The sequence below is a fragment of the Gastrolobium bilobum genome, unplaced genomic scaffold (genome assembly GCF_033153095.1).
Source record: "Gastrolobium bilobum isolate Gb01-03AN ecotype WA unplaced genomic scaffold, APGP_CSIRO_Gbil_v1 utg14936, whole genome shotgun sequence".
Classification (NCBI taxonomy): Eukaryota; Viridiplantae; Streptophyta; class Magnoliopsida; order Fabales; family Fabaceae; genus Gastrolobium; species Gastrolobium bilobum.
This window is the reverse complement of record NW_026898693.1, coordinates 221283-248475: the sequence shown is the minus strand read 5'-3', so window position 1 is coordinate 248475 and position 27193 is coordinate 221283. Positions and strand designations below refer to the sequence as shown.

Here is a 27193-nt window from a genome sequence, read left to right as displayed (position 1 = left end):
AAGTAAAATAAAAATATAAAATATACAATAATCATTTACTCTCCCTCTTCGTGTTTATCAAGAGAAGGAGTGTAAATGATTTAATTTTTAATAGGTAACATGAAAAATTAATCCACCTCTCTCTCTCTTCCCTTCTAAATATGGTACGATATATATAAAAAAAAATAAGAGCCGAGAAAGAATGATTGGCCGAGCACTTGTAATAAAATGACCCTGGTGCCGGCGAGGATATGCATATGTCATAAGTTCGTAGAAAAGGTGTATGGTACAGAATTGACCTTTAGAAGTGTCAGTGTTAGTATCCTCTGGCTTCATTGGTAACAGCTTACCTCGTGATCCTTTTTGTTTTGTTTAATGGTTGATGGGGACTGGAATCGGAACCAATCCTTTTATATTATTTTTTTAATCAAAATTTCGTGTCTATTTTTTTATACAACGTTAATAATTTTTGTCATTGTTTTACTTATTAAATGTCAGTGTTTTACCATATATGTATGTCCCAAATTTTGTAGTTACACGCAAGCAAGCTTTCATGCACAAAAAGTAATCTACAAGAAGTGGGCGAGGGGTGTCTATAGAACCTTCAACATTTCTACGCTTTTTCTTAATGCCTAGGAAACTATGAGTCTATGACGTATTAATTCAACCAACCAAATACCTGAAAAGCTTAGCTAGTGAATTGATATTAATAATTAGACGTTGTTAGGACGTGGAGCGTCATGAGTTTGAATTTCTATGTTCATTGTTTAATTAAAATAATAACGATGTGAATCACTAAACAAAAATAAAGAATGTCACAAAAATTCAATTATCCATGGACACCGGTGATGATAGTGCATCTGAGCCTGAGGTGGACATAAACCTTTGTTTGGCACGGTCTTAATTCTTAGAGGGGATTGTTTCTCGTATCACCGGAGAATTCTCCTTCCCCTAGGGGACGTTTGGTTGAGGAGAAATTTTTTGAATACTAGAGAAATATAATTGATAGGGAAATGGTTGGAAAGTGAGTTTGGTAGAAAAATGTAAAAAAAGTTGTTTGGTTGAGTAAAATTTTACCAGGAAAATTATGTGAAATTCCTGAATGTGTGTTTGGTTGAAGATAAAATATTGATGGGTAAATTTAGTAAAATTACAAAATAACCCTTTTAGAAATAACTTTTTTTTTATGACTGTGAATAGAGAAACAGTTGTCATTCATGCTTTTCTGCAACCCAAGACCCGTAGATGAGACGCAGGTTCAATTCTAAAACAACTTTACTCTGCGTAGTTCATCTTCCATATTAAAAGCACGCTGGATTGTTGATTGAAAATCAATGAAATGGTATGGTCTAGGGTCTGTGTCCTCATTCTGCTGGTTTTCCTTTTATTTAGTTAAGAGCAGTATTCGTTTTTGTTTTTCTTGCAAACTAAATGCATATTTGATTTTAATTTTACATTAAAATAAGCCTTTTTGGGCCAAAATATCTCAACAGATTTCATCTATAAGGTTTTCTTAAAAAAAATAAAAAATAATCATAAGGTACTGGTCATCTCTTATGGATCCACAAGCTATGTTTCCACCCCAAATCATGAAGCAAAATATTTAGAATTGCAGATGCGCTACCATAAAACAACTATGACTTAATAATTAAGAATTATGCAGTAATACTCATTCAGTCTTTGTAGTTATCAAATGCTCTAGTTATCACATTTAGGAATTAAAAGCAACAGTATTATTTTTAACATATTTATAAAGGCAGGAGACAAAAACATCTGATAAAAAAAAGAATGAACACAAAAAGAAAGAGTACACATTTGAACTGAAATTTTTCATTCATTATATACATCTGGTTACAATCAAGATTTCTCTCTGTGAACACAATTGTCTCTGCACGAGCAACACAGTATGGGCTTGGCTTCAGCATCAGTCATCCAACAAAGTGCAAGAACACCCTATAACAAAAATAAAAAAATTTGATTGTGTGAATCACCTCACTCCATGACCATTATAAAAAATATCAGCTTTATTTCTCCAACAAATTGCTACAGTTATGTAATTTGTGCTATATATACTCTTTGGAATTGGTGATGAATTAATGTCAGTCCTAAATTGGCATCATGCTCTTCGTGCTCTATGATCACAACGTCTATGTCTTGAAGTTATTGCAATGCCACCTGAATGCGGAGAAGGCTTGGCACTGGCAAGTAGAGACTCCGGCAGAGAATCAAAACTACTGTTTGCAGAATAGACTAAAGCAGCAAAAAAGTTCAGAAAACATAAAAATTAAAATAAATGACCCACTAAGAATTAAAATAAAAAAACATAAAAACAGAGGACTATAAACAATACGCTAATAAACATTTACAACTTGAGACAATATTATTTACATTTAATGCTTTTTCAATTCCTGGAATGAGTGACCCAATGTGATCTGCAACCTTTGCTTTAACACCTCACAGGGGATCCTCACAATTGTTCCTAAAAACGTGCTACAGAATGATGCTATCAATTGTACCTACATGAATGCTAATAAGTTAAGCTTATAGATTTTAGAGAAGTACCAACAAATCAGACCCCATTATTAACCACAATCAACCATAATGTAAGAATACACTTTTAAGGTCAATCAAAGTGCACAAATCCGTCAGTGTTAAAAAATTTAAATTGGTATTTCAAAATTATTAATCTATTAGGAATGAGGATCTTAATTTAAAACATTTGCATCATTTCATTAAGGGTTTTCTTAGGTTGTGCCCTTACATACAAATGAAAGAGCAATCATGTCAATATTGTTCCATCAGAGCACAGTATAACACAAACCTTAAACCCAACTCTGCTGGGACAAGCATGAAGCTTCGTATGACAATATAAGCCAAACCCAGCTGCATAATTCCCAGTTAACTCTATGCGCATTGCAGGCCTGCAGTTATGTTGTAACATGTCAGCAAATATTTAGAGCTATAGAAGCAAGTTTAACAATATTAAAAATGGCCATGCCCATGTGGTGGTCAAGGATGCCTACCACATAACTGCCATCCTCATCCTCTTGAATGATACATTGCAAATATTCCTGCATTCAGTCACACTTTAACAGACATTCGAAAGTGAAGAAACACTAAATAGACAAAAATTGATAAGTGCTATTTATATAGAAACTGAACACATTGAGATTGTATTTTACTTCATAAGAATCTTATGAAGCCGTTCAGGAACAATTACATACTAATGAGAAAAAAAAGAAGCCGTTCAGAAACAATTACTTCATAACAGAGTAATCTTAGAAAAGAAAAAGAAAAAAATTGAAAGTGGCAACTCCTAGGGAGAAAAAAAAGTCTCAAATCTAAAATTGAATTAGTTGAGCAAGTTAAGATTTCAATTAGTTGTTGATATTTACCAAATAAAAAAAAATAAACAAGCAAAATGGGGAGGAAAGTAAGTGAATTGAAAAGTTAGTGAATCCAATCTCAACATTTGTTTCTTCGTTAATTTTATGTAGAAAATATAACATTTAATGATGAAGTTTATTATTGCACTAATTAAAATACTTCTAATTACATACCTAGTAATTAGCTTATTAACAAATATAAATAGATATTGTTATAGGTTTAACTTCAATTTTTGAGTTGTATTGAAATAACTCTCAGGATTATGCACAACCATGGCAACCTTTTGGAGAACAATGCCCCAATTAGGAATTTCTAGAAAACATATAGATTTTGAAAGATAGCAGTATCAGCATCAAAAGCATCGTGCAGTGGAGTAGAAAAGAAAGGATCTATAAGTTTACTTTGAATAAAAAAAAAACAAGCACAATTTCAAATACCATTCCCAGAAGAGCACCAAGGAGTGGAATCAAAGGACATAGGCTGAGACTAGAGTTGTCACTGTACCTTAAAAAAATCCTATAGAAAGGAAAAAAATTAGCTCAACCTTATAGAAAGCTTAAGCGCAATGGCTCATGAAGTTAACCATTTTAGTCTTGTCTCATTTCTAACATATATTCCCACAGGCATACGATACTCATATTCCATATAACAGTGTATGGTTAATCAAGAAAAAGGTGCCATTGCCATAAAAAAATTATGGCAACTCCTAAGCAACAATCAATAAATTGAAAGAAAAAAATTATTAGTGAATCCAACCCTAAACTAAACCCCAAAAAAAAACCCTCAAAGAATTTAAAGTTCTTTTTTGTGTGCAGAAGATAGAGGAATATGGTAAGATGAAGAAGAATCGAACCTTTGTGGAGCTTGATTTGGAGCTTCTCAGCAGCGAAAATGAAACAAATGATTTAGACTTCAGATGCTTTCTTCGCTCGGTCTTCTTTGCTCGGTTTCCAGTTTTGGATTTCTTCAGCTTTCACAACATATGCAAGCTGGATGAGTGATGTATAGTTTTGGGCAAACGTTGGTCACGTACGAGGGGTGAATTCGTCACCGAATTATATCACTTTTTGACTTCCCCGGATTTCAGACAAAATTCGACCTTCGAAGAAGCAATCCTCAACAGTGTTTTTACGAAAAATCACATGCAATTGTCGAAGCATGGGGAAGAACGAAAGATGGGGAAATTTCATGAATCTAGTGAACCAAACGTGGAGATGTAACAATCCACCAATCACTTCCCCAGCAAAGTTTACGAAACTCCCGAAACAAACGCCCCTATAGACATCTCAAAACTCACATCCACTTTATTTTTATTTTTATTTTAAGTTTTAAGTGGATCTAAGGGGGCGTTTGGTACGAGAGAAAATTTTTTTGACCGAGAAGAAAAATTGCATGAAAATATGATGCGAAATTTTTTGTTGCCGGGTAAGTAACGAAAAGGTATTTGGTAGCCCAAAATTTTACAGAGAAACTTGAATTAATTCTACTAAGATATGTTTAGTTGATTGTAAAAAAATGATGAAAATATCTATTGAAATTATCTTTTTCCACACCTAAACAATGGCTCACCAATTGAGGTTCGATAAATATATTTTGATGGAGGGCATTTTAATCACAACAAAGTGTCAAGAATTTGCCACTAAATTAGCAAAAAAGGTAACCACTTCTAAGATTGCGAAATTTTTGAACCTATTCATGAACAAAGTTAAATCAGGGTAAGCTTTTTTTTCTGGACACCTTTTTCAGATCCTCCTATCAAACCTTGCCTATTATTTTTCCTATCCTATTTTTCTGGTTAATTTTTTTTTTCCTAACAAACAGCCCCTTAACTATAATCTCTCACTACAGGAAAATTGCTCATGAGAATTACATTATCCTAATTTTTATATGTGGAATCCAACTTGGCTTAAAAGTATATATGTCTTGTCACGTTGGTATTATAATCCATTAAGCAAAGCAAATAATTTTAATTAGAAAAAACCTTCTCCAACCAAACTGGCCCTACATAACTAATAAATGGGGATGTTTACTCGTTGTAGTCTAGGAAGAACCCCACATCGTATTGACATTTCAATTATCACTACTTTGCATTTCAATTTATTTATTTTATCATGATAATATTTCACATGTTATAAGAAATAATTATATTATCTTATATATATATATATATGAAATTTATATATTTTTTTCTCTTCCCTTAATATTATCTCATATGAGATCTATATATTTTTATATGTGTAAGATAATTTTATCAATTATAATATGAGAAATATCACCCTTTATTTATTCATTAATATATTTTTAAAAAAGTATAACTACATCAATTGATCGGACTAGGAGCCTGCACAAAAAAGTCGTAATTAATGATAAACTTTATCTTAATTGAATGTGAAAGTGGGTCCAACACGCCAGCTTTATTTGCTTGATCCCTTGTTTAACTTTTGATTTATATACTGCACCATCCAGGGTTGTTTCCTTCTTTTTATTTTTTCCTTGAATGGGAAGATTCTATGAATTGTTTGTTCACTATTTTTTTTTAAAAAGCGAAATACAGAAACAAAAAAAAAGTATATGCAAATAGACTTGTTTCTAATTGTTGCCTAAGTTACATGAAATGCAACCAAGAGTCACAAAAATCCAACAACCATGCATTATTCAATTTTTAGCCTCAAAGAAAGACAATCGTTATAAGACTCAGACAGGTCCTCATCGACATATAAAATCTTTACTCTTACTTGGCATATCCTGCGTGGAGCTTGTGATAATCATCATATTCCATGACATACGTGCATATTAGAAAATTTTCCTTTTATAGTTTATTGGTGGTGTAATTATTACCATATTTGCCCTGTAAGTTTGTTATTATGGTTGTAGTGATTTAAAAAAAAAAAAAAAAAAAAAAAAAAAAAAAAACTTAAGCAGCATGTTAATTATTTTTTTCCCAACTAACCCTGATATGAGGTTCTAACCACCAAGCAAACAGACATGGTGGTAGTTTGTAGTTTATGTTCTGAAGTTTGATTGTAACTCTAATTATTAGTGTTTTTTCTTCTCACTAATTCCGGGCATTGACGTACCATAGTAAGGATTACGGTTGGCGGCATGTTAAAACTCAGTTCATTTTATGTGTTTAATTTACAACTTAAAAAAAAAAAAAAAAAACCAAACTCAACTTTTTTTTTCAAAATTAACATTTTTGTCATCATACCTATAACAACCCGAATTAAAAAAATTAAAATAAATAGAATCGCCACCAATTTTATTTAATTGAAAAAAATTGAAAAATCTTTTATTGCAAACTGGTCTTAAAAATTATAGATCAAAGATTTGGGAGTCTAAATATGCGCAGGAAAAGGTAAAAACTTAAACCTACTGCACCTTTGACACATCAGTTTAAAAACGATTACCTTAAATTAATTGTGCAAATTATTAATAGCTTTTACAAATATTTGCTTTTCCCCTAAAATATAAATATGATTAAGAAGATAAATAATTTATTAAACTTTATTTTACCTTGACGGAAAGAGTTCCGCTCCGACGTAACCTCAGGTGCAGTAAGGAATTCAAAGCTACGTCATTCTTAAAAATTATTTGTGTACTGGTTGGTTTTAATTTTTGAAAATAATTTAAAAGAAATTATTTTAAAGGCTTCGGATTACCGAGTTGTCACAACTAAAATAACCCGAAAAAAACTAGTATTAAATAGGGTTGTCTATCTTTAATGTGATCTTTATGGTTATTTTAAATTCTGGTTATTTTAAAGAAATTATTCCCTAGTTATTCTCCTTTGGGATATGTGATCTTCCTTAGTCAAATAACCAGAATTTTTATTCTTTAATGTGTTGTCTATCTCTTTATGGAAAAAAAACTAGGGTTGTTATTTAACATATTGGAAACCATAATATTTTTCTTTATTGTTGAATCAGTAAGCTCCCATTATATTTAGTTAATCTAACACTGGTATTTACTCATTTGTCTCATACTTACTTAAGAATCTATTTGAGCATCTTTATTCGATCACCTTAATTTATCCAATATATATTAAATAGTATAATATAATTATTTATACAATATGTAGCCCATAAACACATTAAGAAATATAATTTCCTAACATCACTCTTATACTGTTAGATGATATCTAAATCAATGACTTCTAAGCACACCGGATCTCAATACTTAAAAAGAGAGATAAAGTAGTGAAATCTAATATGCTTGGTGGCCACTGATTTAGATATCACCCAATGATACAAAAGTGATATTGAAGATAGAAAAATTAAACTGATAAACAATATAGCCTGCCCTTAATTATTTATACAAAGACAATGTCTAAGAAATATGAAATGAATCATACTTAAAAATAAAAATTCATAATCACTAATGACCGCTCATTAACATTATAATAAATGTTTTGAAAAAGAAATGAAAGAATAAAAGGCTAACACACTTGTTAATAGAATAGTAATTATGATACTGTTAAATATGTTAAAATAATATTTTATGTATGCAATTGGATAATAATCTAAATTTATTATATTAATATAAATAAAAATTAAATTATGTAATGATATAATAACGCATAAATATGTAATATAATGATTTTTAAAAAAAAGTTCAAATTAAACTTAAGCAAAATTAGTTGCAATATCAATTATTTGAGGGCGATGGTGCTTTAGTTGCAATTATATACTAAAATCATGTTTGTACAATGTTGAATCATGCAACCCATGATTTTATCTTTATGTCAATCCTAATTCTTTGACGATATAATAATACATGATTATGTAATATAATAATTTTGTTCACACAAATTAAGTATATAACATGTAAATTAAATAAATGTGTAAGTTTTGTTGTTGTGCAAATTGAATGTATACAATTTATCTAACTATATAAATTGTTCTTACATTTTTCAATCCCTTTTATTTTATTCATCCTTTTATTAGCTAAATTAAAGTATTAGTGTAATCACCCACAAACTAATCAAAGGACCAACAAAATGTAAGAGTTATTCAAAAGATTAGCTAAGCATAATTTATACATTACTTTTTTTATTAAAAAAAGTTTATTTATTTTTTTGTATTTTTCACAACTTTTTTTATCTCTTATGGTCAAATTTCTCTTTAAATCCTTTGTGAATGGTTCTGTAAAAAAATATAGCCACAACTTTCTCAACGTCAACTTATTGTGCTGGCTTTAATCTTTTTGTATTACATATATCAAGACGCTCACTAAACTATTAAAAACATCTTTCACGTCTAAATTGTTTTTTTTTTTAAATCCATTTCCACTCACTTTTTTCAATTCTATCAACCATCCAAGTCATGAATAAAAACACAACACTTTGATTACCAAAAAAAAACAACAACACTTTTCATTAAATATATCAATGGTGGATATTTGAGCCGTAAATATTATCAATATGTTTTTAACTATTATCTTTGCTTATATTAATATTTCATGAAATATGTGTTTTTCATAAATCAATGGTGGATATTAATATTATTAAACTTGAATTGGTTATTGGCCCAGCCAAAGTATTAAGTTAATCATTTGTTCGTTCAAACAGTGGATTACTAGTTTAATGATTCAATTAGTTAAATTAAATTTATATTAAATTATTTAATAAATAGATTAATAGATATATTTTGACAAATAAATGACTCTAACATAGTAGTAAGTGCTTTATTATTCATGCACCAAACATAGGTTTAAAACCTAAGAGTCATAAATCTTTTAATATTTTACACACATTTTCAAAAACTAGTTCAAATAAAAAAAAAATAAGTATACCAATAAAGCTCAGTTGGTAGATAGCTGAATTCCTTAAGCATACTGATAGGGGTTCGATTCCTAGTCGTGCATATGGAAAAGGTTTTGTTGGGAGAGATTTACCCACTTAATGTGATCTCCCGCCTCGAAAGGATTAATCTGCGGCTGTCGGCTGGAGGATACCTTAGGAAAAAAAATAAGTATAGGCTAATATCGATTGAACTCCAATTACATAACGGGTCCATTGTGCGAACTAATGCCATGATTGAAATATGATCATATCGCCTAGTAAAAATAATAATATGAGAATTAAACCTAATTTATGGTAAAAGCAGTGTTTAAAAACCCAGCCCGGCCATCGATCCGGCCGAGGTCAAGGGTCAAGGGTCACGGGTTCAACCGGGGGGTCACGGGGTCACTACGCTGACCTGATTTTATATATTAAAAAAATATAAGTATATATATATCCTATATGAAAATATTAAAAAATAAATCACCAATCATTAAAGATTCAAAATATATTTAATATAATTCACCAATTATAACCACAAGTCAATATTACACAACCTAATTAAAGTATCAAGATACCAAAGTACAAAACTCATATTCTAATGATACCCAAGTATCAAGATACCACAAATCTAGGTCGCTGGGAGAGAAGAGAACGATTAGATTTAGGTTTGCAAGCATTTTTATTTTATTTTTTTAATAAAATGAATTTGTTTCATGGAATTTTCTTTAAAAAAAAAAACATGCAGTGACCTGACCCCCTTTGACCCCTCTGACTCGGGAGTCACTGAAATCCGACCGAATTTTGAGAGTTAGAGGGATCGATGTGCATATAGGGTCCAACTTGTGTCCCCAACCCTCAGAGGGGAGGAGTCAGGGTTGACCCGGGTCAACCCGGGGGGTGGGTTGAGGTTTTGAAACACTGGGTAAAAGTTCAGATTTTTAAAGATACCACTACTGGAAAAGAAAAAGGTATTAGTCTTGGAAAATCAAAGAAAAATATATTTAGTTTATTTTAGTGTGAAAGTGTTTTAAGTTAATTTTATTTTGTTAACAAAGATTTCTTAAATAATCTTCAAAAGGTTCAAAGGAAATTTTTCATAAATATTAACCAAAGTTGAATCGATAATCTTAAATTAATTTCATTTTAAGAGGTTTAACTTTTTTTCTAAACTCAAATAAATTGGATCGCTATCTTCTTTTTTGGATACAAATGGATGGGCTTTTTGACCCTTTTGCCCCTTATTAATTAATTAATAACCAATTTGCCCCTGATCCAGAACTATCCACCAACCTGCCCCCTTTTAGTCGACTACCTTGCTTTTTTAGTCGAGCAAATGGTCAAAATTCAGAATGTGGACTACACCAAAAATCATCTTGATCGACTAACTTTTTGGGATATTTAGTCGAGTAAGGCACGATATTTAGTCGACTAAATATCGACTAAAACCCTATATTTTACATGTTTTCGGTCTCATTTCGATTGTTGTTGTTGTGTAAACCTAAATAGCTCCCTTTGTTCATGTGTAATCCTCTCAATCCGATTGTATTTCATCCCACCATCTCTACAGATCTAATATTGTGAAATCATTGTCATTGCACAATTTCAAACCCCCAAAATTCGAACCCAAACCCCCAATTTCAGAACCCTAGTCCCAATTTCGTGAGGAAGATGAGCACAAGTCCAAACATGTATGTGACAATGATCTACTATGATGGAAAGCATTATGAAGGCCCCAATGGTGTTCAATTTGAAGGAAAAACAAAAATGTTGAAAATCAAACGGGGCACTACATACAATGAGTTAAAGGGGAGAATTCAGCAAAAATTGGGTCTGCAAGGCAGCCAATGCGTTCAACGGATGATTGCCAGGGTAGAGACTACAGTTGGTAAGGATGCTATTTACTACATGGGTAACGATATATGTGATGATGAATATGTCAAATGTGTCATAGATGCAATTGTTGATCGAAAATTTCAAAATTTTATTGAGATATATGTTGAATTAGATTGTGGTCAATCTTCATCTGCACCCATGCATACAAGAAGTGAACCGTATTTTGGTCATGAAGATAGAGTAGTCGATTTATCTGCACCTGTCATAAGTCAGATAACACTGCGGGAAATAGATGAGGATGAACAGGATGCCGATATGGACAACGATGAGGACGGTGAACCTGAGAGTGTTATTCCGCTAGGTGACATGTCAGATAATGACGTAGAGGGTGATTTCGACGCTGACACAAGCTCACCATCCCCGGGTTTGCAGGTTACGAGACCACTTCGTGTTGACCCTGTTAGCAGTGGTAAGATTCGTTTTTTAAAGATTTAATTTAGCAATTATTTTTTTTGTTATGAATGGTATTGACGGTGGCATTATAATGCATCCGTAGGTTCTGAGGTCGAGCCATTTTGGAATGAAAGCTCATATTATTCCTTCATTAATTGCGCCCACCCTAATGATGAGACGGAGATATTGTATGGTGACGATGATGATCACGGTGGCTGGCAGTTAGGGGATCTTTTATATTTGTATCAGGAGTTTCGTAGCAAATCTGAAATGCAACATGCAGTCAAATTATATTGTATGAAGGCTCACCGTACTGCCGTTGTGGCAAAAAGTGATGACCATAGATTTGTGATGAAGTGTCGACACCATAATGACGGATATCCCTGGTATGTGAGGGCATTGTTGCCGAAGAATGGAAATACTTGGGTGGTCAGTAAGTGGGTTAAAGAACACACCTGCCTAAACCAAGGTCTTACCCGGGATCATAGACAATTGGATTCTGATGTGATATGTGCAACCATTATCAGTATGTATTATTCGATATATCTAACTTCCTAAGGTATGTTTACGTTAATCAGTTTGTATTCTGACTGTTGGTCGGTGTTTTTTTTTATATAGGTATGTTAAAAGAAGATCCATCATTGAAGCCAGTTCTTATTCAAGAGAGGGTACAACGTTTGTATGGATACAACATATCTTACAGGAAAGCTTGGAAGGCTAAAATGAAAGCCATTGTCAAGTTATTTGGCGACTGGGATAAATCGTATGCATTCTTGCCTGGTTGGCTGACATACATGACGCAGGTTAATGTGGGTTCTGCGTTCAAGATTGATACGGACCAATGTGTTGATGAACGTCGAGTGTATACGGATAAGGCTGACAGACAGGCGTATGGAAGATGACCCTTAAGTTTGGCCTTAAACATAAACCAACAGATATAGTGCCTCCAGTTCACCATCTGGGCATGTCGGATAGCCCACATAATGGGAATGTCATGTTCCAACACCCTGGAATGATTAAAAGATCGCGGAAACAGAACGTGGGTGAGGACATAGTGTAGTATACGGAACTCCACAGAAAGCAACCCCACCGTATAGTGCAAGTGTTCCCCACGGACTTTTCTCTGCTCCTGCACGGCATCCTCTCGTACATATCCTGGAAGTACTACACCACTATCAGCGTCATACGCCACAGTCTGAGAAGAGTCAAAATCATAGCCGAGTATCTCCAACCATGCAGGTGCCGTCATGATGATCTTTATTCCACAGACCCTCGACTTCAGCTCGCCCTGTACGTAGCTGAGGTTATGGTAGAAGGCCCGCACAATAAGCTCTGAATACGGACATAGGGTCTCGGCCAACACCCTCAGATGTGCCGCCTCCAACACCCCCACAATTTCAAATCCCTCATTATCAAAAAAGGCTGTATCCAAAGATTTTGGAGCACATAACGGCCGGTTCAAATGGTCACGTACGAATGAAGCGTGGACGACAGGGTCGTCCTCAAACAGATACCCATACGGGAGGTCAACAGTATCAGGCTCTTCGTCTTGTGGCCTTGACGAAGAAGGCCGCTCTTGCCTATGCTTGGTGCGTCTCTCAAGTGACTCATTGCCCTCATCGCTTGGTCTTCTGCGGCCCGTCATTTGTTTAGGGTACCTACAATGAAACATGTCATGATGGTAATGAAAACTTGCAACATAAGGGCTGTAAATCAAAAGCAAACTTTTCCCACATACAAACTTTTCAAACAAAAAAATTCACACAATGCAAAAAAATAAACCTTAATAGATTAGGGTTACAAAACCTAAAACAAATGCTTTGATTAGGGTTCAAAAATTCGGACAGCAAACAAATAAAAAAAATTCCAAAACCTAAAACACAATGCAAGTCAAGAAACCTTACCTATCCTTGAGATTTCACGATTTGGACCGTATTTTGGTGCAATCCACACGCCTGAGGGAAGGGTTTGTGGCGTTCTTCAGCTGCTCCTGCGAACTTGGGGTTTGGGCCGTCTCCTTAGTCGATTAGGTTTACTACCCCCCCTCTGCCGAATGAGGGGGTTTTTAAAAACAAATCCGTCGATATTTAGTCGACTAAATATCGTGCCTTAGTCGACTAAATATCCCAAAAATTTAGTCGATCAAGATGATTTTTTAGTCGACTAAATTTGGTGTAGTCTACATTCTGAATTTTGACCATTTGCTCGACTAAAAAAGCAAGGTAGTCGACTAAAAGAGGGCAGGTTGGTGGATAGTTCTGGATCAGGGACAAATTGGTTATTAATTAATTAATGAAGGGCAAAAGGGTCAAAAAGCCCAAATGATGCTATCTTCAGTTTTCACACATGCATGATGCATCCTAGTTGAATCCAATAAATTAAAATATGTGAAAATAATCTATCTATATCTTTCTTTCTTTTTAAACATAAGAATTAGAAAAGAAATAACAAATAAACACAAAAGGCCGGATCATTTTCTAAATTTAGGTGGTAAATCTTTTCCGCATATTCTCTAAAATAAAAAAGAGAATGAATTTTTTTTTTTTATTTATTCTGCGAAATAATAACTATTCATCATTTATTCCCGTTTCAACAATAATACTAAAATTTGATCTAACTATCAATGGTAAAAAAAAATATACTGACCTTTCGATTGACAACATATAATCAGATTAAAAAATAGGAAAAAATTATAACGGTTTTAAGACACTGACTAATAAATATTTAATAGCTTCAATTAACTATTTTAATTTCTAAAAAAAAGACATTTTTTAATTTCTTAATATATCAAACATTTTATTTTTTATATTTCTTTCCTAATATATCACTACTTGACAAATTCAGTTCGATACGATCAGAATCACTGGAATGGCAAAATTATATTCTCCCTATCAAATTTGCTATAGTTGCATATCCAGGACTCGAATTAGCGAGTATCAAATTTGAAATTACTTTTTTATTTATTTATAAATAGTTTGAAATTACTTATTAATTTATGTGTTTTGTGATTTATTTTTTGTGAGTGAATCCTCTTATGAATTATTTAACAATATCACGTGAGAGTAACTAATCATTTATTTTATCAATTTATATCCTAACATTTTTCTCTTTTATCTCTGATCATAATTAATTTGTCTATAATGTTGGATATTTGTTATAACTTAATTGATTTAAAATATATTTTGGTGATTAAAATCAATTTAATGGGATAAATGTTTCTGCAGTTAATGCAGATAAATTATCTGCATTTATTCATAAAACGATGTTGTTTTGGTATTGAAATATTAAAAAATTATAAATATAAAGACTATTATAACCCTGAAATAAATTAAAATTACAAAAACACCATGATTTTCGTCCCAAAACAACGTCGTATTGGCTTGCTGCAGATAACTTATTTACAGTAACTGTAGAAAAAGAAAACCCTAATTTAATTGATAACAATTTGTTGTCTTGAAATTACTAATGAACTTATTGTTTGAGATTTCAGAATAATATTTATTCTGATTTGAAATAGTATTCAAGATAATTGAATATTGCATGAAGATTGAAGAAGATATGAAAGATATTATGAAGAGATAAGTATGAAATCAAGTAAAGTTTAGAATAGATTTTATCATTTTATATTTCATGTAAAATAAATAAAATATTCTCTGTCAAAGATTTAGATTAGAATTCCATTGTATAACATATTAAGATATTTAAGCTTTACATATTTTTTATTAGAAAAAATAAGAAATCTTATTTTTGAAAATTACATTTAAGATTTCATTTAAGGGTAAAAAATTTATGGTTGGTTTTTGGAAAAGATTTCAAATTTCAAATTTATATCTTTGGACTTTTAGGAGAGAGAAAGTGTTATTATTATAAATATGGCTCATCGCATATTATTCATGAAATGGGAGAATACAAAAAGAGAGAGGAGAGAAAAATATACAAGAAAAAAAAAGAATTGAGTTTTCAAAATTAGGATTCTTTGTCGTACATCAATTGAAAATAATCATTCATACATTCATCCTTTGGCAAAATGACTAGTTCTCCAAGGAAAAAACACTGAGGTAAATCACTTTAATTGTAATTTTCTTTTTGACCTTTTTGAAAGTTTGTACTGAAAAACTTGGATACCAATTCTTGTACTGACAAACTGGGATACCAGCGTATCTCTTTTTCTTAAAAATTGAGAGTAACTTGAGAATCCTTGTGTAATAGGGTTTTTAAATTCTAAAAGGTTAGGATTTTGTATTGAAAAAATTAGGATACGAATTGAAAATTTGTGCAAAGGGTAGACTACAAAATTAGAATACTAAAAAAGGGAGAGAAAAAATATATTAAAATAAAGGGAAAAACATCTATCATTTTAAAGGATATAAACTTATATCATTTTAAATCCTAATCGTTGATTTCCGTCCATCAAAAGTTATAATCTATTGGGTCAAACTTAATAAGCTAAATTTATTATTAATTAATTAATAATTTTAATCCAATAAATTATAACCGTTGATGGACGAAAATCAACGGTTAAAATCTAAAAGGATATAAACTTATATCCTTTAAAAGGATAGATGTTATTCCCTAGAATCAATAGTTACAAAATTATCAACATTAATTTCTTTTATATAATTATAATTCTTCCATTCAACCATATCATGTTAAATAAAACGCAAAATTAAGCTCACCAAAACAAAAAAAACACAAAAATTAATAAGAGTGAGGGCGGTGGTTTAGTAACCGTGCCTGCGTGGGAACCGTAAAAACCGTATATTATCTATTTATCTTAACGCAACCGTATATTCTGACGCTGTCTCTGTGTGACTGTGTCTGTCTGTGTCCGTGTGAGACTCACTCACTCACTCACTCGCCATTTACAGTGAGAAAGAGCAACCTCACCTCTAGTTGGATTTCAAAACCGCTCCTCTCTCTCTCTCTCTCTCTCTCTCTCTCTTACGCTCTTCGTTCTTTGCCTCTATTTTTGTTTTCACATATAATATAAAAAAGATAAATCGTCAGCAACATCTATAGTTTCAATCTTACGGATCTTGTTGCTGGATTGTGTGTGGATCCTCGGATCGTGATCCTCTACTCCATCCCTATTCTGGGTTGTCCCTTTCTTCTTCTTCTTCTTTCTGGGGGCAAGATCTCTGTTCTCTGCACTGCACACTCTTCGAGTCATTGCTTGTTCAATGGTATTCAGTACCCACCTTTTGATGGCGTTTTGACTACCCTTTTACCAGGTAACCCGTCACGGCGTGGAATTTCACTTAACAACTGTTGAGGACTGAAAACTGTGGACCAAAAAAATCTCATTTTTTTTAATATTTGGTCTGAAATCCTAAGATTTTGTGGTTATTTATTTTTTGATTTGTTTTTTTTTTTTTTTTTTTATGGATTTCCTGTCTCAAAAACGGAACTTGGGTTGTCATTGGATTATTTCGTGGCATTAGGAGTTCAGTGTTGGATTTGATACTTGGAATTTTTTTTTTGATTTTTTGATTTTTTGGAATCTTTTTTTAGTCATCAATCATATCTTGTTTAAATTAGTTTTATAGAAAGAGTTTTTCTACTTGGTTGCTAAGCAAATGCAGCAGAAGAAATTCAGTTTAGAGCTTTCAATTAGGTTTCTCACTCTCAATTATTTGAACTTTGAAGCTTGATTGTCTCATCTTTCCCCCTCTCTTTTTTTGTGTCTCATTAAAAAAGTCCTTCCCAATTTTTCTTCATGCACTAGGCAAACAAGAGAAGATTATACCATCAAATTGCTCTACATTCGTGTTATCATTATTGATTAATGTCCATGACTTTGAAAACGGGTTGTTTATATTTTTATCATATTTGACTTAAACTGTCTCACCCCAGGCAAAATAAAATTAACTGAAACTTCTGAATTATGATGATTATGTTGTGTTGTGTTGTGTTGCGTTGCTTACTCCCATTTGACTGGTAAATAACTTCTGGCACAACCTGACAGGTCTACTATTTTGTCATCTCACTCCTGTCTTTCTTCTTCAAGTGGGTAAGTTGCTATTACACCCAGTGCTGTCTGATGAACACTATTTTCTGGAAGACAGTAATCCCTATTTGGTCTAAGAGTGGAAAAGAAAAAATTGTTTGTGAATTTGTCTATGTATATTTTAAGATCAGCCTGGCTGTATGGGCAGCAACTTAAATTTTTATATAAACACAGGAGGAATGGTTAAACTTTAATGATTTGAATTTGTTTATTGTGGTCTTCTCGTGTTTAATCATCTCTAAGCCACTGTTTATTGTTTCTATGTAACTTGTAGCTTAAGTGTGAATGATGGATCCAATTAACGTGTCACCTGCTGAATGGCTTGAAGTGGTCCACCAAAATGGTGTTCATGATGAACCTTCTAATTCTGGAGAGGTTCGTGTTGTTTCAAATGATTTAGACCCTGGTGTTACTGAAACTACAGAATCTGTAGCTCCAAGTGGAAATTCTGATAATTTCAACCGGTCAGATAGCGTTGCAACTGATAACACATCTGTGGCGGAAATCAAAGGATCAAACGACAACATGGATGGAAACAATATGACCATTTCTAAGGTTTAGAGGATTTTGTTTTCTTGAATTGATTTTGATAAGTTAGTTATATTATTTGAATCTCTAACATTTGCTCAATTCTAGGACGAGGAAGGGAAAATAACTGATCAAACAGGGAAATTGAGAGCACAAACAGTTCCTGTCAAGAATAAGAATGCAAAGGCTCCAAGTTCCACTGGTGTTCGTGCAAGTTTGATGAAAAGGAGCAAAAATGGGAAAGATAAAGAGGCATTATCTGCTGTTTCAAATGGTACTAAAGCTTTAGACTCTCATCCAAAGCAGTCTATTAAAAGCAGATCATTAAGTGAACGGCAGACTCAATTGTCCAAGGTAAACTCTGTTGTTACCTGTGCTTGCTTTCTAAAATATTTACTAAGGAACTCAGATCATTGTGCTTCTTTTGTTTATTCTTTTATCTTTTTTATGTTTTGGGTAACAAAAATTATATTTTTGGCATTCCCTGATAGTTTTTGTAATGTGCTTTTCTCAGCACCCTTCAAAGTCTGATGCAGCATCTTCTGAAGTACCAATGTATGTAATGCTTGCATTTATTTGTCAATGTTTCATCCTAAGAGAAATACATATAATTGATGATTGTAAATATCTAACTGGTGGACTGTGATTTGTTGGATACAGGCAGAATACAAAACCAAAATCATTGAAAAAAGGTCCCCTTGATAAAGTCCAAGGAGAAGCAGAATCTTCATTGTATCCTTTCTTTTTGGGTTTATTTATTCCTCCTAGTGAGTGAAAATAGGAAACTACTGCATTTCTTTGTTATTTAATCTTATTATTGAGTGTGATGCTGATAGGATTCTGTTCTCCTATCTTACTGGAAAGAGGTATTTTATTAATGTAAAAGGAAAATATACAATGCAAGGGAACACAATGAGCAAGAATTGCCCCAACTTGAAGACCCTTCTCCAAGTTCTCTGCGTAAGCAGACCAGAAAATTACATAAAACCAACCTACCTTCCTAACTAACAGCCTAGCCTTATAAAGACAATCCTACACTACCATCTCTTTCCATAACTGCCCACTACTGCAGTTAAAACTACCCCCCACTAACATTTCCCACAACCTCTATTAATTGCCCCTGTTTCTTCTGACTTGATTTGTTCATAGAGATCAATGTTTCTATCAGATGCTTTCTATTATTGTAGTTTATACTTAATCTACTTAGAAGTACCAATGCAGAAGATGCCAAATCTCGCAGGGTGGGGACACTTCCAAATTACGGATTCAGTTTCAGATGCGGTGATCGAGCTGAGAGAAGAAAAGAGGTAAATAGTTAGTACATACTTTTTTCCACCTACTGTGTCATTGTCCAGGTTTCTTTTGAATAAGCTTGTAGTTTTAAAAAATGAATTGATATTCTGGTGGGCAGTTCTACACTAAGCTTGAGGAAAAGATTCATGCAAAGGAGGTGGAGAAAAGTAACATGCAAGCAAAAACCATGGTGAGAATATTTGATATCTGGCCTGAAATGTAAATTGTAGAGTTTGCCTTTTAATCACGTCATTCTTTCCCTCCTTTATAGGAGAGCCAAGAAGCTGAGATTAAAATGCTGAGGAAGAGTCTAACATTTAAAGCAACTCCAATGCCAACTTTTTACCAGGAGCCTCCTCCTCCTAAGGTGGAGCTGAAGAAGGTAAATTTCTCTCTTTCTCTGTGTTTTTGTGTTGCATGCATGCCTTGCATGTGTACTCTTCAGTCTGCACTAATTAATTTCAGAAAATTTTAATTGTGTTGAAGCCATATGTAATGTATATGTTGTATATGTGCTGCTTTGTGAATCCACAAGTAAACTGGTGCAAACACACTCACATGTTGTTTGAGAGAAAGCATATAATCTTCTGAAAACAATTGGTAAATAGCACTCTCATGTTCCCACTTCTCTCCATCAATTGGTTTCTATCTTATTAAGTTTATTGCTTGTTCTTAAATACCCTGTAATTACAAAACGTTTGATCTTCACACATTATAGATTCACTTATTAGTTACTCCCATAGTTCTGCTCTTTTTGTCTAATGCATAAACCTGTAGATGTGACAGATATAAAAATAGAAGAAAACTTCCATTTTGAAAGCAGCATTACTAGCTCATTATGGAGATTTGGTATATAGTTCTGGCATTGCTAAAAAAATTTTGTTTTCTGGTGTTCAGCCATTATTTGTGAGGAGGTGAAATACATGGTTAGATTGATGTACATTATTAAAAAAAAACCAATCCCCATTAAACTCCAACTAGCGAGGGTGGGATGAGGGCATTCCTTGTACCCAGCCTTACCCTTGCATAACTGCAAAGAGGCTGATTTTTGGATTCGAACGTGTGACCTTTTATTATTATGTCAATTTCAATTGGTAAATATGAAATGTTATCTTTCAAAAAGTAGACTATCAATTAGAATATTACATCATCTTGTGCAATTACCTGCTTCCATCAATCTCTGTGAGAAACCTTTACTTGAAAAAGGGTTTTGAAATATTATTGATTTGTATTTGAATCTGTATATAGGGGTCTCTATTTATAGAGACTTCTTGACCTAATTTTGACCTAATGGGCTTGGCCCAATATACAAGTAACGGACTAAATAAATACAAATAAATGACTACATAATTACTAACAAATGACTACATAATTACTATTTACAACACTCCCCCTCAAGCTGAGGAATAGATATTTATCATTCCCAGCTTGCTAGCAAGTTCTTGAAATCTATCTGAAGGAAGTCCCTTTGTCAATAGATCAGCTAATTGACGCCCAGTGGGAATGTATGGAGTGGTAATCAACCCGCTATCAAGTTTCTCTTTGATGAAATGGCGGTCGACCTCAATATGTTTAGTCCGATCATGTTGAACTGGATTATGAGTTATACAAATAGCGGACTTATTATCACATAGCAGCTTCATAGGTCCCTCACATTTTATTTTTAGATCATCAAGTACAATTTTTAGCCACAGTAACTCACAAATGCCTTGAGCCATAGCTCGAAATTCAGCTTTTGCACTTGATCTGGCGACCACATCTTGTTTCTTACTTCTCCATGTCACCAAGTTACCACAAAGAAACATGCAATAACCAGTGGTAGAACGACGGTCAGTCACGGATCCAGCATAATCAGCATCTGTGTAGACTTCTAAAGATAGATTGCCATCACGTCGGAATAACAACCCTTTACCAGGAGTACCTTTCAGATACTAAAGAATTCTCTCCACTGCCTGCATATGTTTCTCCTTTGGATCGTGCATAAACTGACTGACAACACTAACAGCATAAGCTAAGTCTGGTCTAGTATGGGCCAAATATATCAATTTCCCATCTAGCCGTTGATATTGTCCTTTATCAACTGGAGGACTCTCCTCTTCATAGCACATCTTGTGATTCTGCTCAATAAGAGTATTAGAGGGTTTACACCCGAGCTTTCCTGCTTCTTTGAGAAGATCAAGAACATATTTCCTCTGGCTGATAAAGATTCCTTTGCTCGAATGAGCTACTTCTATCCCTAGGAAATATCTCAGTTTCCCAAGGTTTTTGACTTCAAACTCAGAGGCAAGCCGTGTTTGCAGAATCTGTCTCTCCACAAAATCATCACCTGTGATAATAATATCATCAACATATACAAGGAGCACAATAAGCTTCCCATTTTGGGAGTGCTTGAAAAAAAGAGTGTGATCTCCTTGACTTTGTTTATATCCTAAGGTTATCATAACCTTAGTAAACTTTCCAAACCAGGCACGAGGTGACTGCTTCAATCCATACAAGGCCTTTTTTAATTTACAAACTTTATTTTCTCCCTTCACAGAATCAAAACCAGGCGGAATTTCCATGTAGACTTCTTCTTCTAACTCACCATTGAGGAAAGCATTCTTCACATCAAATTGGTTTATATCCCAATTGTAATGGGCAGCAAGGGATAACAAAACTCACACCGTATTCATCTTTGCAACTGGAGCAAATGTTTCTTCATAATCAATGCCATAGGTTTGAGAGTAACCTTTGGCAACTAATCGAGCTTTGTATCTCTCAAGAGTTCCATCAGAATTATATTTCAGGGCATAAACCCATCTGCACCCTACTGCTTTCTTTCCAATAGGTCTATCAATAACCTCCCATGTTTTATTTTTCTCCAATGCATTCATCTCCTCTTGCATGGCTTGAGCCCAATTCCCATCTTTCAAGGCTTCATGTACTGATTTTGGGATTGCAATAGAGTCTAGTGCTGAAACAAAGCTTTTGTGCTGCACAGACAGATTAGCAGAGGAGACAAAATGGGAGATAGGGTATTGAGTACAAGAGGAACAAGATTTCTTGGGACATGATCTTTTTCCTTTTCTAAGAGCAATGGGTAAATCATCAGAATCAGTAGTAATGGGTAAGTCATCAGAAGTATCATGATCAGAAATATGAGATTCAGGACTTACCAGTGGTTCAGACGATTGAGGTTGCTGCTGAGGCAATGTGGGCTGTGTATCAGTCATAGGAGGATCAGTCACAGGAGGATCAGACATAGACATTGGGAACAGGAACAAGAGGAAGAGACACTGACTCAGGTGAAGGAGTAGACACTGAAGATTCAAATTCAAAGAAGGAAGGTGATGAGTCTTCTAGTGAATTATTCTCCCCCTGAAGATGAGGACCTTGGAAAAAGGACTCAGATTCCTGAAATGTAACATCCATAGAAACAAAAAAAATTCGACTACCAGGGTGATAACACTTGTAGCCCTTCTTATCAGGAGCATATCCAAGGAAGACACATTTAAGAGCCCTAGGATCCAACTTACTGCGATGCTGTTTATGAACATGAACAAAGACAACACACTCAAACACTCGAGGAGGAAGACTTTGCAAAGTTGGAACAGAAGGAAAAAAAGAAGTCATGGAGTGAATAAGACTTACATGATCGAGAACCCGAGTGGGTAGACGGTTGATCAAGAACGCTGCAGTAAGAATGACATCTCCCCAATAGCATTTGGGTACATGTGTTTGAAACAGTAAGGCACGAGCAACTTCAAGAAGGTGACGATTTTTTCTTTCAGCAACCCCATTTTGTTGAGGGGTGTCTACACAAGTAAGTTCATGAATCATACCTTGATTTCGTATAAATTGGGAAAAACTGTGATTAACATATTCAGTACCATTATCTGTTCTTAGTCTCTTGATTTTTCTACCAAATTGGGTCTCAACCATTTTATAAAATTGAAAGAACAGATGTGGTACCTCAGACTTTTCATGCATTAAGTAAACCCAAGTTACACGAGTGCAATCATCAATAAAAGAAACAAACCATCTATTTCCAGAAGCATGAGGGACTTTAGAAGGACCCCAAACATCAGAATGAATAAGATCAAAAGGTTCAACACTCTTAGTACTACTAGAAGGAAAAGACACACGATGATGCTTAGCAAACTCACAAACATCACAATGAAAAGACTCAACAGGATTAGATAAAAACAATGACGGAAATAAAGACTTGAGTAAACCAAATGGAGGATGTCCCAAGCGCTTATGATGAAGCCAAATCAAAGAATCAGCAGTTGATTGACCATGAGACATCAAGATGTGACCTGTTACTTTATTTGTGGGAGATTGTGACACCAGATAGTACAGCCCACCTTGCTCTTTAGCACTACCAATCGTCTTCCCCGTGGCGAGATCCTGAAAAACACAATGGGTAGGGAAGAAGGTTACAGTACAATTCAGATCTTTTGTAATTTTATGAATAGAAAGAAGATTCGTGGAGAGTTTAGGAACATGAAGAGCATCTTTAAGATGTAAGGACTGCTGTAAGTTTATGTCACCAGAACCCGCAACTGATGTATGTGGGCCATCAGCTATGGCTATAGTATGAGTTCCAATGGTAGGATGATAAGAAGCAAAGGAGTCAGCACAACAAGCCATATGATCAGTAGCACCAGAATCAACAACCCAGTAATGTTTAAAATCATATGAAGAAAGGAAAGAATGAGTTTTGGGGCTCATACCAGTCAAAGCCAAAGCACTAGTATCAGATGGCTTACTCAGATAATCAAGGATGGTTCGGAGCCGTTCTAACTCATCTAGACGAAATGCAGGTTGGGTCTCATTAGGTGCAAGAGTTATTCCAAAGGAAGTAAAATGCGCTTGACCACGCATCCTTGCCATCTTTTCTAAGACAATTTGCTTTCCATGGAGGCGAAAGCATAAATCCTTGATATGACCTGTTCTTTTACAATAAGAACACCATCGATCATCTCTCTTAGGTTTAGAAGATGCACCATCATAAAACTTTGTAAAGGAACTCCTTTGAGAAGAGGCCATACTGCACAAAAAACAGTCAACGAAAAAGGCTCTAAGAACCCAAAAAATTAGGAAAAAATACCAAACGATGTCCGATCTGAGAAAAAAACACAGATCCAGAAAGAGAACAAGGAGACGAGAAGAATAGTGGTGGTCTGGTCCAGAAACACCGCCGGACGCGCCTCCACGCGCCGGAGAAAGCAGCAGCGCGTGGGCTTCACTCTCGGACAAAGAGGCGGCGCGTGAGAGCGCGTGGCAAGGCTTCTCCGGCTGAAATTTTTCCAGTGTGGTCGTCCGGTGAGCGCGCACCTGTCTGTGGGTGGTTGCGATTGAAAAGTCACCGGAAAGGGTTCTAAACGGTGAAGACAGAACTGGTTGAAGGCGGTCGGAGGTGTTTGGATCGTTTGTGGCGGAGGAACGTTGAGTAGAATGATAGAACGAAAAAAAAATAAGAAGGTCAACAGTGGTCCCCTTGGTTCAAAAGGTCTCCGGAAAAATTTTTCCGGTGGCGGCAAGAGGCAAAGAAATTAGGGTTTTGTAAAAAAAAAAGACAATAGGCGCGGAAGCAGAGCCCTCAGGATCGAGAGCTCTGATACCAACTTGAAAAAGGGTTTTGAAATATTATTCATTTGTATTTGAATCTGTATATAGGGGTCTCTATTTATAGAGACTTCTTGACCTAATTTTGACCTAATGGGCTTGGCCCAATATACAAGTAATGGACTAAATAAATACAAATAAATGACTACATAATTACTAATAAATGACTACATAATTACTATTTACAACACCTTTAGATTTGGATTGTGATTTGGTGATTTAAGCATATATGTTGTTTTAAAATTATGGGTTTTTCATCAGATTTCAAATTTGTTTTATTTGATTGAAAACATTTTATTATTTTTAATTTGTTGTCCTAGATGATTTTTTCACTTATCTATCCACATAGGTGAATAAGCTGATTGAGTGCATCTAAACTGATGCCACTTGCTTAGACTCAGAATTTTTTTTAAAACCAACCCTCTTATCAGTAGATGGTTTAGTGGGAGTACTCAGTTTGTTGACGACAAATACCTTGCAAGGATGTGCATGTTCTTTTCATATCTGCTTTTTATGCCTTTCTAATTCCTTTTTACCTAATAAAGTGATGCCAAATTTTCAGTTTTCTGTCACTCGTAAATTGAAGTTGCATTCCTTGTTTTGCTAATCAAACATGTCATTGTGAACGATGATAGTTGTAATCCTATTTTGAAAATTTTCTGTAATCTGGACCATTGCTTATTTACTTGATCTTCTTTTGATAAGGTTAAATTACTTTTTATAGTTTAAAAGCTCTTAACACTTTTAGATTACAGGAAATTTTTAAAATTAAAATTTCATTATAACTATAGGGACCTACAGAGTAATTTAACCTTTTGATAATGCAAGTTTGGTCTTGTCATTTGGATAATTAAACTTCTTTAGCATTGGACATTTCTAATGTAGATACCAACTACAAGAGCAAAATCTCCCAAGCTTGGTCGTAAGAAGAGTTCAACAAATTCAGAGTCAGATGGAAACACTAGCAGCAGTTCTCGACAAGGTCGATTAAGTCTGGATGAGAAAGTGTCAGAGAGTAAACCCACTAAAGGAATTACTGCTGTCCATCAAAAGAAGCCACAACGAAGATCTCTTCCTATTCGACTGGCTAGTGAAAGGGTCAGTTCATCCAATTCAACAACTGCACCTAAATCATCTAAGGCAATCAATGATAAAAAGACTTCCTTATCTAGTGCAACAAAAAAAGATACCATCTTATCCAATGTTACAGTGGAAGAGAGAATTGAGATAACTGCAGCCAATGAAGAGAACAGTACCTTGTCCAGTGAGACAAGTAATGCTTTGCCTCTGAATGTGGTTCCTTCAGATAAGCCAAGTGAAGTAGAGTCTCGTGTGAATGGTGATATAGTAGTTGAAGAGAATCCTCAGCTTGCCTTGGCACAAGAACCCATTGCGGCAGAGGATTAAGCAAACAGTAGGTTACTTTTGGAGAATTTGATTCCTCTGGTGAATATTATAGAAGCATATGACTCAGATTATTTGACAATGAAGGCTTGCAGATTTTGCATTATTGGTTTTGTGTTGTCATCTTTTCCAAGCAGCAATGTTTTCTTTTATGTGTTTATTCCCAAGCTTGCTGTTTTGGCCCTCGTTCATTCTCTTTCCTGCTTGCAACAATTTGCCAGGTTATTCTAGTTGATGGTATTTTGGTATGCAGAACTTGTCTATTTAGTGAATATTTTGAGGAAAATTTTGAGAAAGTTTGCCATGTGATGGTTCAAGTTATTTGCTTTGTGTTCAGGCCTTGCTTTGTTAAACAATTTGACATTGTCGCATGTACAAGCTGTTTGGTTTGTGGAGAAACACCCTTGTAGCTAAATCATATGGATCAAATTCTGCTGTTTGTCCTACATCTTTGATTTTTTATGGATTAAATTCTTTTGTCACTATAAGAATAGATTTTCCAGCCCCCAGTGTTACCCTATAATTAGACATGCACCATGCAGGCGAGCCAATAAATACAATTTTTCTTCTCTCTATCGACATTTTCAAATAAAATCACTTTCCATTAAACTTAGACTAACTAGTATAGGGATGGAAACAATTTTTATATACAGTTTTACCTTTATATATTTGTAAAGAAGGTGTATTCTATATTGGAACTCATGATCTTTTGATCACGGCTTGAGAAATAATCTATTTGCAAATATGCTGACGTAACAACAATTTCAAATAATGTAATAATCCTTAAATAAATAATTATCTAAATCAATATATTTCTCCATAATCCATCATTGGGTCGACTCTATTTAAATGATCCAATACGCATATCAAATAAGAACTTAAATGTATTAGGACTTGTAAGAAGTGACATAAGTGAA

The 27193-nt window shown here is 34.1% G+C and overlaps 1 protein-coding gene across 2 annotated transcripts; it reads left to right on the top strand.

Annotated features, from left to right (window-relative positions):
- Positions 1-16295: 16295 nt before the first annotated feature.
- Positions 16296-26768, top strand: LOC133318429 (protein WVD2-like 5). Of its 2 annotated transcripts, XM_061520425.1 has the most exons (10): positions 16296-16665; positions 17400-17444; positions 17716-17996; positions 18078-18323; positions 18484-18524; positions 18630-18701; positions 19177-19276; positions 19381-19452; positions 19534-19644; positions 25758-26768. In XM_061520425.1, exons 3-10 carry the CDS (start codon positions 17727-17729, stop codon positions 26277-26279), a joined length of 1434 nt encoding a protein of 477 aa, XP_061376409.1. In that variant the 5' UTR covers positions 16296-16665; positions 17400-17444; positions 17716-17726; the 3' UTR covers positions 26280-26768. The 2 variants fall into 2 exon arrangements, with proteins under 2 accessions (XP_061376409.1, XP_061376410.1); XM_061520426.1 differs by lacking the exon at positions 17400-17444.
- The last annotated feature ends 425 nt before the right edge of the window (positions 26769-27193 follow it).

What these genes read in the sequence shown, in the direction of transcription:
- LOC133318429 (XM_061520426.1), top strand. Translation starts at nt 17,727, where the DNA reads ATGATGGATCCAATTAACGTGTCACCTGCTGAATGGCTTGAAGTGGTC. An exon ending in ACAATATGACCATTTCTAAG is followed by an intron (nt 17,997 to 18,077) that starts GTTTAGAGGATT and finishes GCTCAATTCTAG; the next exon opens with GACGAGGAAGGGAAAATAAC. An exon ending in GGCAGACTCAATTGTCCAAG is followed by an intron (nt 18,324 to 18,483) that starts GTAAACTCTGTT and finishes TGCTTTTCTCAG; the next exon opens with CACCCTTCAAAGTCTGATGC.